Here is a 12,620-nt window from a genome sequence, read left to right on the forward strand (position 1 = left end):
ACTTCATCTTCAGTATGGAGAAATGTGTAGGTCTGGATCTTTTGTCGTTTTGGAGTTAGGGTTAGCTAACTCAAAGTTTCAAATAGCAAGCTGCTTGTGTAGATAATCATTTGGTGAGTTTGAAAAGTGTACCTTGTCCCAGTGATCTGTAAACAAGCATACACTACACAGCCACGCAGGGTCTCGTTCTCCTGGTATTCTCCCCCTTCAGTGTAGGGTTATGGTTTCAAACTGTCCAAACTGCAATTGCAGATGAAATGTATAATACATGTAAACCATCTTTAAAGCAAAATTATATTTTTTTTTTACTGGGATCTCTACTAAAGGTTGATCAGTTTAAGGTGTCCCAGAAAACACACACCACCTTAACAAAGGGGAGGAGCCAAAGTTCACCCTGCAACCTCATTGGTGACAAGGTGCAAAGTAGTGGGCGTGTACCTGCGAAACTCAACACATGAAAAAAACAAGACTGGTGCATCCACATGCCTCCTCGCACAGTTTTCTGCCCGTGCAGTGAAGCAACTCCGGTGTGTCTGTGCGAGTGTGTGTGTGTGTATGTGCGTTTCACTCTCTGGAGTCTAGTTGTCCTTTTAACCCTTTAATCTATACTCCAAGTCCAGAGAGCAGATCCAGGACAGGCCTCGACTATGGCAGACGTTACGACCAACTTGCGGCTGAAGCTGCCACTTGTGTGCATCATCCTGGAGATCATCCTCATCATCCTCTTTGGCGCCCTGGTGGAGTACAACGTTGACACGGATGCGAAGCTCTGGCATGAGAAACTCAACAATGGCTCCAGCAACTATGACAACGACTTCTACTTTCGCTACCCTAGTAAGTGACCTTTTTTGAGAAGAAGGTTGATGGAAATAGATGGAGAGTAGAGGCCGTGCAAACAGACAGGCAGGTAAATGATGGGTCTAAAAACTAAAATTTAAAATGGGGCGATTGTGAAGTTAAGTATAACCCTAACACTGTATTTGAGAATCTTTGTGGAGTATTGCATTATTGTTTTTTCTAGGGTTGCATAGGGGTTGAATTATTCAATTTTTGCCCTTTCACAAGAATACGTTCTTAGTCATCAGTGATGATCAGACTGTTGTTTTAATCGACAGGTGATCACACAGTCCCTTTTTGTAAGGTACAAGGTGTGCACAGCAAGGTGTGGCTGCTCACCGAATGATGAATTTTGGACAAGCATAAGTCCACCTGCTCATGTCCTGAGAAGCATGTGTCAAGTTACAAAAGTAACAGGGTATTAAACAGTTAAATAGATTTTCTAATGGGACAAGTGTTTTGTTGACAAAGGCTGCTTTCAGGCTGATAATTTTCTACTCCACTGATGCTCCAAATAGTTACCAAAACATCATCCTCATGATTGGTTTAATTACTTCAAGGGAATTGATGGTGCAGAAAATCCTTTTGTGCACTTATTTTAGTTTGACGTGTGTTCACAAATAATGTATTATCCAGCGTTATTGGAAAATTGTACTGTCTGGGGATTTTATTTTATTTTCTCATATCAGGCCTTACATACAGTATCAGTCTTCAGTAATCAAATCTATTAAGATATTCACCATTATGCTTTTGCTCCTTGCTAAATTCTATTTGCATACTTCAGATATGTAATTACAGAAAGGGTCTGTAATGCTGTCTTATAATCTGATACACGTTGGTCAATAAAACGATAGTTATACTATTTTTAAATAGACAACAAGAACTAATTAAATATCTCTAAACTTGAATACTTCAAGGTATCCATAACTGTCTATACAATATTGTGGTTGTGTAGCTGACAGCCTAAAAGTTTTGACTGCATGAATGTTATTCACCAAAACACTCTGTCCAGTTTAAGAGATCAATCATTCTGTCTAAAAATGGAGATGGGGATGATGGTAGCAGAGTGTGTCCGGTAGCAGATGTGTCCTAATACATAGCACTGTAGAACCTGTGTGGCGGGGAGGGTGGGGCTGGGAAAGGTGGGGCGAAGGGCTCTGTACCTCTCACTACACAACTCAGGGCTGCTGCATAACATTGTCTCTGCGCGGCTATGCAGGTGGCTGTTGCAGCCTCAGGCAGAACAGATATGGGAATTTGGTTTAGGAACACTCAGTTTTCCCATTCAATCAATCATTGCCTGATAAGGGAGAGCATGAGAAGTGGAATGAATTTTGGAATAGACAGAACGGTTGCTGAAGGAAGGGAACAGTGTCAACCTAATTTATGTGTTATGAGTCATAGCCTGCAAAGCCAGGTACGATCATTTTGTGTGATAAGGGAGGATGTTCTTTATCACCACAAATGTACAGTAGCATGACGAGACTGTAGGCTATATGACAAAACTTACTTTACTGTAAAAAAAAAAACACAGCTAACTATCTGCAGTACTTACATGCAGTTGCACTACGACCTTCATTAGCTTGTTGTATGTCATTCCCACTTATTCAGGGTAAGGTAAATAAAGGAAGGGACCCTTTTACGGTTCGGGTCCGGAGTAAGTTAATGGCTTTGAACAATCTTTAACCTAACACTCTCACAACCGTATTTTTGTGACAAACGTTCATGACTCCACCTGCAAACAAAATCATCCAAATGAACATTGATTGCGCAAATGCACACCTGGTTTTAGAACAAAGTTTGTGATGTTTTCAACTTGTGCAACAAAATGTTAACATGCTAGGATACAGAAAAAACCTTTCGAGTTTGGAGACATTGTGATGAGATAAGAAAATGTTATGTCAGCAAGTCACGAGTGTATGTTCAACACCTTGCACACATTCCACGTGTCACTCAGGTGTTTGTCGGATGGGGGTGGGGGGGATAGGGGGTTGGGTGATTGTAGACTGATATAGACAGTAAGCGGTACTCTTCACAGCGGTACTCGTCGGTCTTTTCAAAGCCTGTTCAGTAGGTGTACAACTTCAGGGGGATGGCACAGGGCTATCTGGGCCACAGCGCCAACCGGGACCTCTGTCTTGCAACAGTGTGCCATGCCAATGACCTGTCGCCATGGTGACTGCACAGAACAATATTGTCTGTGGTATCAGGGCAGGGGAGAGGATGAATGCTTGGCAAAGGGGAGGCATTTGGGCGTAGGAGGGCTGAATTAGCGAGGCCCACAGAAGGCTGAGAGGAGCCACAGGTCGTCCAACTGTATCTAGGTCCATTGAAGCTCATTGAGGTCCCCCGAGTGCCCTCTCATGGACAGAACTGTGTTTGTTTATACTTGGGAGCGCATCAAGTCATTTGAATGACAAAATACTCAGGCATTGCTTTCTGGCAATTGGTGGATAGGGGAGGGAGGTTGGTCTTTATTGCAACAGATTCTTGGTTTGAAATCACGTCTGGACTCTTGTTATTTTTTTGTTTGAGTTTTTTTACCAAAAATAAAATGATCTCATGGTCTCTGTCTCTGCCCAGGTTTCCAGGATGTGCATGTGATGATCTTCATTGGCTTTGGTTTCCTCATGACCTTCCTGCAGCGTTATGGCTTCAGCAGTGTGGGCTTCAACTTCCTCATCGCGGCCTTCGCTCTGCAGTGGGCAACTCTCATGCAGGGCCTCTTGCATGGCTTTCACGGGGGCAAGATCCACATTGGAGTAGAGAGGTGGGTGCTTCGGTACACACCCTCACACACACACACTCACTGCCAGCCCTCCCTCCACTGAAACAAGTCTACCACGCAAACAGATGAATGGATTCATCAGATTGCAGGCGTTCATAAACCTATATGTTCACCACACCACTCCACACATGCCATTACATGGCGGATTCGTCTTTGTCAGTAGTTTAAATCCTGACAGTTGTTGCCTATAACCTCTCCTCTCTCCAGTATGATCAATGCTGACTTCTGTACCGGATCGGTGCTCATCTCGTTCGGGGCGGTGCTGGGTAAGACCAGCCCAGTCCAGCTGCTGGTCATGGCTATGTTTGAAGTCACCCTTTTTTCTGTCAATGAGTTCATCCTGCTCGGTGTCCTGGGAGTAAGTGCGTGTTTTATACTATGTGTGTGTGTGTGTGTGTGTGTCTGGAACCACGTAACATGGGATGATGCAACCAAACCTTCTTGACTGCTTGATCTTCACCCTAATGGACATTCCATATGTTATGAATATATGGAATATGAATATGCTGATTTTGTCAAACAATGTATAAAACAATACTACATTGTTTGACATATATATATGCTAAGTTCCAGGACAGCACCTAAGTAGTAGTGTTCCTGTTTGTTTCCGTCATAGGCCAAGGATGCCGGTGGCTCAATGACCATCCATACTTTTGGAGCGTACTTTGGCCTGGTTGTAGCTCGTGTCCTCTACCGCCCCAACCTGTCAAAGAGCCAACACAAGAACGGCTCTGTCTACCACTCTGACCTCTTTGCCATGATCGGTGAGAACCTCTATAACCGTTAATACTGCCAACAACAAACAGTAACTGGAAATCAGTTTGCGAGCTCTTGACCTGGGAATCTACTACTTTTTTTAACCCGGGAAACCCTTGACTCGTTTTTGACCTTGAATACCAAGCTAAAGCCCCACCTATGTTTAGACTGTACATACATCATCAAGGGGAATATGTGTTTCCCGATACCATTTCAGTTGTCATGCATGACACTGTGATACCTTTCTCTCGTTGCACTTTTCTCCACTTCATTTCTCCACTTTTTTTTCAAGTCAGTTTCAAGTCAAAACAAGAAGGGACAGTTTAGGGAATGGGTGTCACCAGAACAAATCTATGTTAACATTAATTTATTCCTGGAAATCTTAACCTTCCTCATAACAGGTTTCACTTGTTTAATAACTTGTACTGCTAAGCCATAATGAAGTATGACTACATAATAGTTTCCACACAACTAAAATTTTATACTATCGCTATGTAGTTACATGCAACCTTACTGTAAAGTGTTGCCATACATTTCTCATAGTATCAACTTGATGGTACCTTTAAATGGTATAGCTTTTTCCTCTGGCTTAGTTGACCTTGCAAATGCTATACCCTGTATTCCTACCCAGGCACCATATATCTGTGGATGTTCTGGCCCAGTTTCAATTCTGCCGTCACGGCCCATGGTGATGACCAGCACCGCACAGCCATGAACACCTACTACTCCCTGGCGTCCTGCACCCTGGCCACCTATGGCTTCTCTGCACTGGTCAGCCACGAGGGCAAGCTCGACATGGTGAGGCAATAGGAAAGCTTCACTAGGACTCTGGAAGGATTTGAATAGGGGATCAAATGGGAAAATGTAGAATCCATATGATGACACTGAAGGGTATTTAATTAAATGAATGAATTAAAATGTAGACATTCAATATTTATAGCTTACCTATTACTACAACTTTCATGCCTACACATGCATATTCAGCATTGTTTTCAACCTGAAAAAGATATAATCTTTTCAGTAAAAAATGTCTCAATTGAAAATTCTTTCTGAACATGTGAACGCATGTCTCTTGAAGTCATACCCTCTTCTACAGTATCTGCTTCCAGAGAAATAACTTGTCGTTTTGGTTTGGACTTGCCAGTTGCTTTATCACATGGGGATCTCAGAGTCTGTGATCAAATCAAAGAGATGCATTCCTGTTGTGATGGGAATCAAGTTGAAGTTTACATTTTCAGTGAATAAAGCAAAACAGTCAGTGTTTCGCATGACCTGTCAGCAGTTTCTAACCAGCATTGGCTATCTTATGCTATCCAATGGCAGCATGTCACTGTGTCACAGTATCTGTGAATCTGATACAGGCACACTTTGTCATCATGCTCTGTTCATACACGAAAGAAGAGACTATTGTTTTACAAAGGCGTACGTGAATGTTTTAACAGAATGACAGTTTAGATTTTCTCTCATTTTTCCAAATAGCTGCCCAGTGACTGTGTGCACATTATAAGAAGCCTCGATTCCAAATACATTACAGATACATTTTGTTAGTTAATTCTGCTTCTGCCGCTTTAGGTGCACATCCAGAATGCTGCTCTGGCTGGAGGGGTTGCTGTGGGAACGGCCGGTGAGATGATGCTCACTCCATTCGGCTCCATGATTGTTGGGTTCCTGGCAGGAACCATCTCTGTCCTGGGTTTCAAGTACCTCTCGGTAAGGGCAAACTGCCATTGTTTATATGGTACGGTAATCATAACAAGTGTTTCTGAATGGTGCCAACAAATACTTTGACTTATTTGACACTTGGTGGAGGTCAGAAGCCTGCTTAAGGGGGCAAACACAAACACACCCACAGGTACACCACTGAAACAATGCTGTCAGCGTCTGCGAAGATGTGTACATCCTCTCTCCATTCCTCTCCTGTTCAGCCCCTCCTGGAGTCGAAGCTGAAGATTCAGGACACGTGTGGCGTCCACAACCTGCATGGCATGCCTGGGGTCCTGGGGGCCATCGTTGGTGCCATCACTGCCGCTGTCGCCAGCAAGGACATCTATGGAGACGGGTGAGCGATTCTTGTTGATGGAGGAAACTATTCTTATGTGGCTGAATGGTTCCACGTAGCTTCGAAAACCTTGTCGTGCAACTCTTTTCTATTTACCTGGAAATGAAATGACCAGGATACTAGGAACATGTGATTAGACTCACTGTATTTGATACAATACATACATACAAACACATTTTTGCTGAGCTAGTTACTGCAACAGGAAGTTGAGGAAGTCAGACCCTAGAATTGCAGCATTAGAGCATTCGTCCACCATACAAACAGAGTTTCAGTGCTTAATCCCTACAGTTTCGCCAACCCAACATACACATTTAGCTGACTACCTTCCCTTCACTGTGTTGCAGTTTGAAAGACGTGTTCCCTGACATCCACTCTGGTGAGGTGGAGGCCTCATTCCAGGGCATAAAGCAGGCCATCTCTCTGGCCGTCACACTGGGAATAGCCCTCATTGGCGGAATTGTTGTCGGTAAGTAGAGTAATGGGACTTCCTGTCCTTTCGGATATCCTTTAAATGATGTGATAGTTTTGCTGTAGCAGGCATACATTATAACAACACTTTCCTCTCTGCTACTAAGGTTTCATTCTGAAACTCCCCATCTACGGGGCTCCTCCAGACACCATATGCTTCGAGGATGGCATCTACTGGGAGGTGAGATCAAATTTCTTATGTCTGGATTCGTTCCCCTTATGAGTTACCTGTAGCTAGCTTTGGCAAGTCATGACAAGTGATATGCCTTCAACAGTCTACTGTGTGGGGTACCATATTGTGACCACAAGGTGGCACACTTGCATAGATAACTAAACCCTTCTGACTGTGTATTCATCAGTCAGTGCAGTCATGGTACACCAACAGGTGGTGCAGGTTCCACACTTGTAATGATTTTGAAATAGCGTGGCTTTTCTTGAAATGAGCCGCTCATTCTTTGAAAGTAAGTATTTTTTTGTTTTTTTGTTTTGTTTTCCGTCTTAGCTTCCTGGAGAGGAAGGTGATCACGAGGAGATGACCAACGTGCGAACGGAAGCAGTGGATCCAGAAACGCACAAACTCAACAATTAAATACACACACATACAAAACCTCAGTGTCAATATTCCTTCACTTAAACTCAAAACGCTATACATGATACAATCAGGGAAATGGGAAATACAGGATGCCTGTAAATGTTTTTCCTATGGATGTCAACAATACTCTTGAGTCAGCTTGTTGTGAGTCAATGAAGCTTGTAGAGTTTATTTGTAAACAAAAGTAACCAGACTAAGACTTTCACAGTTTCTGTTAACCAGCATGTTTAATGCATCATCTAGACTGCTCTAAAAGGTTCTTTCTTACCACTGTTGGTTCCTTGCAACATCTTCTAAGTTGCCATGATGCTGGGAAGCTATAATGCTATGCTGTTGCTTTTTGGAATTGAGTGTGGAAAATTGTTTCTTATTTCTATCCCTTTCCCCAAATTTCCTTTGGGCCATGTTACTTTATAACCAAAGAATTGTCCTTAGTAGCCATCAACTTATAGGCCTTTGTGATAAGTAAACATACATAAAACTTCCAATAATAGTTGGACGTAAAGGTATACTATTTTCATGAGACATATCCTTTTGATGTTTGAGTATTACCTCTTCATGCTGGGTTTGGGAATGGGATTCAAAAGTGTTCTCCTTGTAGGTCTTTGTATTTCTGTATAGTATAGGCTACCTATTTTGATGTACCTCACTTATGTACAGTTATGTGAATTGTACAGAAATGCTTAGGCATGACATGGGATTCCACAGAGAAATAAAAAAACACGTCATTTATTACTTTAAACAATAAAAGTCACGCTTGAAAACGACATGCGTTTTCATAATGGCTACTTAGCGGTGCATATATCTCCAATGCTCATTTTGGGCAGAATTAAACGTTTACATTTGTATTAGATTAAATTTGTGTAGCCTATTTGAATATGTGTGAGCCAATAGAATAGCTTATAGGCTGTAGCCTATTTAAGAGGGAGAGTCTCCGTTTACTTAATGAATCTCATGCCTACGTTTACGATTCAAGTCTGTATCCTTCTCCACAAGACACTGAATAATGAAATGCTGTTGGGCCTACAGGCTTCTCTTGACAACGTCTCCGTTTATTTAATAGTGTAAAGCAATGCAATCACTTTTGAAGTCAAAAGTAGATTATTCCTCCTAACACAGTTTCACTTTATGGTATCCTACAGCTTAAGGAGCGTGTCCTCGTTAGATATTAGACTTTAGATGAGCCTCGAGCCATCTCTTGTTTGTGTCACTTGGATGCCTTAATTCTCTTAGTGTCTTCCAAGTAATGCGACGATACCTCGAAGTGAACAGGCGCCATGGTACGTTCCCAGGAACGAAAGAGACAGGTGTACAGCAGTTTGCTGAATAGACGCTCACACTGAAGAACTTAATTGAGCTTCAGACGACCAATTTAAAATACAGGAAATATTTTCTGCGATTACGATGATTAAAATTGTTTTACGTATTAAATAAAGTGTGAGCAAACCTGATATTTCAAATTGTTTAGGTCAGGATAAAACAAAACGTAAAAAATGTACTGGTAGCTCAGTAAATTCTATTGACTTTAACCCAATTTCCATGCTAAATATGAGCAAGTTACGTTATTATTAAAATGGATAGGTTAGATTCCACTAGCGTGTGAGGGTATACTGGCATATAAACGGGACACAGGTTGACATGGGAAAGATGTTAGAGTCTTGAACCATTTCAGGGTGGGAGTCCTAACCAGCTGTGGCCTCCCGTGGTTGTCCCTCTACTCATGTCTGATAACTACTCTTGAGCTGAACATAATGGGTTAATGGATTCCCGTAGGACACAATTTCCCTGTGGGACCCAGGTTACACGTTAATGTGAAGTAGGTCTTACTTTAATTCTGAGAGTGAGGCTTTTGTGTACATAATAATTCAAGTAGCAGATTTGTGTTTCACATGCAGTACATCCATCTATTTGTTACCATATCAAATGCAGGGACTCATCTTCAGAAACACATGTTTAATATAAACATAGCTTGATAATCAGGTTTTAAACCACCGCAATACTTTCATAACCCAGAAGTTCTGGCATAAGTGTAACATAGAAAGAGACACATGGTTGGAGCTGATGGTTTTGGTGGTGGTGGTATTGGTGCTGCTGCTGTTAATGATGGTGGGGGTTTGCTAAATGCAGGAAGTTGTTAAGATAGAGAGGAATGGCCACTTGACTGGGAGGGAAATTGCCTTGGTGCTCCACAAGGACTTTGAGTGTTTCACTTGAATTTCCTCTTGGAAAAAGCCTATAGGAGTGTGGATAAGGAAACAACAAAAGGAGCAGCAGTTTTCCTTTCTGTCCTACAAGTCGGCCCCAGTAATCTGCTGCCTGTCGCCGGAGAGTTTGTGTGAATGTGTTAAAATCAAGTGCTCTGAAACACCTGCTTCCTCGAACCTATAGTATTTTAGCATGTATGGTGAGGATGAGAGGGTGTACGGTGCCATCTATCTATCGATCGATCGACCAAGATTTTAAGACCGAGATTCTTAACCACCCTTTTCTTTGATGACAGCTTTGCATGCTATTGGCATTCTCTCAAATCAGCTTTATGAGGCAATTACCTTGATTTATTTTGAAATAGTATTGAAGGAGATCCTCCATGTACTGAGCACTTGTTGGCTGGTTGTTCTTCACTCGGGGGTCCAACTCATCCCAATCAATCTCAATAGGGTTGAGGTTGGGTGATTGTGGAGGCCAGGACATTTACATTTACATTTAGTCATTTAGCAGACGCTCTTATCCAGAGCGACTTACAGTAAGTACAGGGACATTCTCCCCGAGGCAAGTAGGGTGAAGTGCCTTGCCCAAGGACACAACGTCTTTTTTTTGGCACGGCCGGGGAATCGAACTGGCAACCTTCAGATTACTAGCCCGCTTCTCTCACCGCTCAGCCACCTGACTCCTTATCTGGTGCAACCCTCCATCACTCTCCCATATATATAACTCATTTATAAATTCACATTCTATTGCATTTCTTTCCCAAATAAGTAATCATTCAACATTTTACTCTGGATGTGTAAGTTTGGGTGGCATGGTAATGCAAATTTCTAGAACTACCAAGTCATCTTTGATGTAGATGAAAGAAAGAGAAGTCTTTCAAAGTAAGAGAATCTGAAGACAAAACACATTCAGGCAGCAGCCCATATTCACCAAGGGGATCACGTTTAGCAGAAATAGCTTCCCAATCCAAAACGTCCTAAGAGGTCTTTGCACTAACAAGGCCTCCCACTGTTACTATCACAAGTGAAAAACCAACAAAGCCATTTATTACACTCGTGAAAGGGCGGGGAGTGAGCTGGACACGACAGGAACAAAAGCGCTGACCACCCCCCTTCCCTGCTTTGCCGTATACTTGTGCGCGCCGTGTAGCTGGCTGCATTGTGGAGGTGTGTGACCCCGGGTGTCATCGGAGGTCAACAGAGGATGGGGCTTCGTGGCCTGTTAATTGAGAGGCTCCATTCAGAAAGCATAAGGCTCAGCAGGGCCCTGTCAGGGGAGGGGAGCTCCTGCTGATGTAGGCCAAGTGATTAGAAAGTCACGTAAGGAGCGTCCACTCTGTCCAGTCAACCTAGTCCAGCTACTTTTGCTTCCCACACACACACACACACACACACACACACACACACACACACACACACACAGGAAAGAATATTTTCATTGAGACATACATGCAGATATGCACACACACACACACACACATTCTGTGTTGTTTTTTATGTTGTAAGAAAGCTTGTGATCATGCAAACTCTACAAATGTCCAATGCAAAACATGAAACAGAGTTTGTGCTTGTTGAAAATGTTAGGTGAGAGCCTATATATTCTAGGAACTTCTCAAGTGTGATAGCAGGAAATGGAACACTTCTGTTGATTCAGTAGTTCATCTAATATTTGCTGGATCCCACTACATGTATGATGATTATTCAGTCACATTCGAGGGTTGTGAATTGCAATAGAGAATCTATGTAACTGTAAAGAATGTGATTCAAAAAGGCATTGCTAGTATGTAGAACAATAGCACACAAATTGGAGGAGTATGTTTGTCCTGTATTTTGTAAAATACAAATGATTTATACGGTGTGCATAATTCATTATGTGAAAGCACCATTGGTGTGGAATCATGTGGAGACATGATGTTAAGAATTTACCACTGTTCTAAGATGGAGTGCACTCCACATAGTGTTATGTGGGGTAGACAGGATAAGTAAATTGCTAATCATTCCATTAGTACACTCATATTCAAGCATTCCTAATCTTTTAGCAAAATATCCTGGGGGAGAAACCAGAGATGATGATCCCTTTTTGCCTGTTTCATAGACCACATTACCTCATCCTCATCCGCCGAAAAAAAATAAAAAGGATCAAAGAAGGAGAAAGACCCAGAAGCTGATACAATCGAGAGAAGAAAACGAGGGGGAACGAGAGGAAAGATGGGGAGGCATACCTTAATTAACGAGGGACTAATCTCAACCAAATTAATAACCGGGTCATGGGTTTGAGGAAGAGGGGGATAAAATGTGTGTGAGAAAATAAAGCTGAAAAAGGCTTGAATGCAACGTGGTGGCACCATGTTCCCCCGATGGGAATTTTGTTAATGTCTTTTCCCCATAACCCCTCCCAACCTCTCCCATTCTCCTTGGTGCTCCGATCACAAACAGTCTTTGTGACTCCCAAAACCTTTATCGAGTGCCAATTTGCATGAAGGCAACAAGCAACAACACTTTTTTCATGCAGAAGGACAGCAGCTGCTCCCTCCTCACCAGCAACACTACAATTCTTGTTGTCCAACCCCCGGAATAGAGACCAAAAAACCACACCAACAGTACAACACACTAATACTGTACATACACAGATAGTGAATCATCCATCTTTCCCCCATTGTTTCTAAAATACACGTACATAGGTATATATGTGCAGATGCAGGGATACCACACACCTCTCTACGCCACCACTCACACATGGCCATCTCTCATTTATTCACAAATGGCGTTGGAACACACACAGCCACACACACACAGCCACACATTCTCTTTCTCTCTCTCCCTCTCTCATTTTTGAGCATAATTAAAACAGGAGGTGCCAACACAATACTCTTTTGTCTTAGGGGGAAAGCAGAGGGAGGCGGGGCTAGGACC

The 12,620-nt window shown here is 42.5% G+C and overlaps 1 protein-coding gene across 1 annotated transcript; it reads left to right on the forward strand.

Annotated features, from left to right (window-relative positions):
• The first annotated feature begins 482 nt into the window (after positions 1 to 482).
• rhbg (Rh family B glycoprotein) lies at positions 483 to 8,267 on the forward strand. Its single transcript, XM_067237206.1, has 10 exons — positions 483 to 834; positions 3,421 to 3,607; positions 3,833 to 3,983; positions 4,242 to 4,389; positions 5,013 to 5,179; positions 5,954 to 6,091; positions 6,307 to 6,440; positions 6,785 to 6,906; positions 7,016 to 7,089; positions 7,411 to 8,267. The coding sequence occupies exons 1-10, from the start codon at positions 648 to 650 to the stop codon at positions 7,495 to 7,497; spliced, it is 1,395 nt and encodes a 464-aa protein (XP_067093307.1). The 5' UTR covers positions 483 to 647; the 3' UTR covers positions 7,498 to 8,267.
• Positions 8,268 to 12,620: the final 4,353 nt, after the last annotated feature.

This window comes from Osmerus mordax, chromosome 6 (assembly GCF_038355195.1).
Source record: "Osmerus mordax isolate fOsmMor3 chromosome 6, fOsmMor3.pri, whole genome shotgun sequence".
In the NCBI taxonomy this organism is placed as follows: domain Eukaryota; kingdom Metazoa; phylum Chordata; class Actinopteri; order Osmeriformes; family Osmeridae; genus Osmerus; species Osmerus mordax.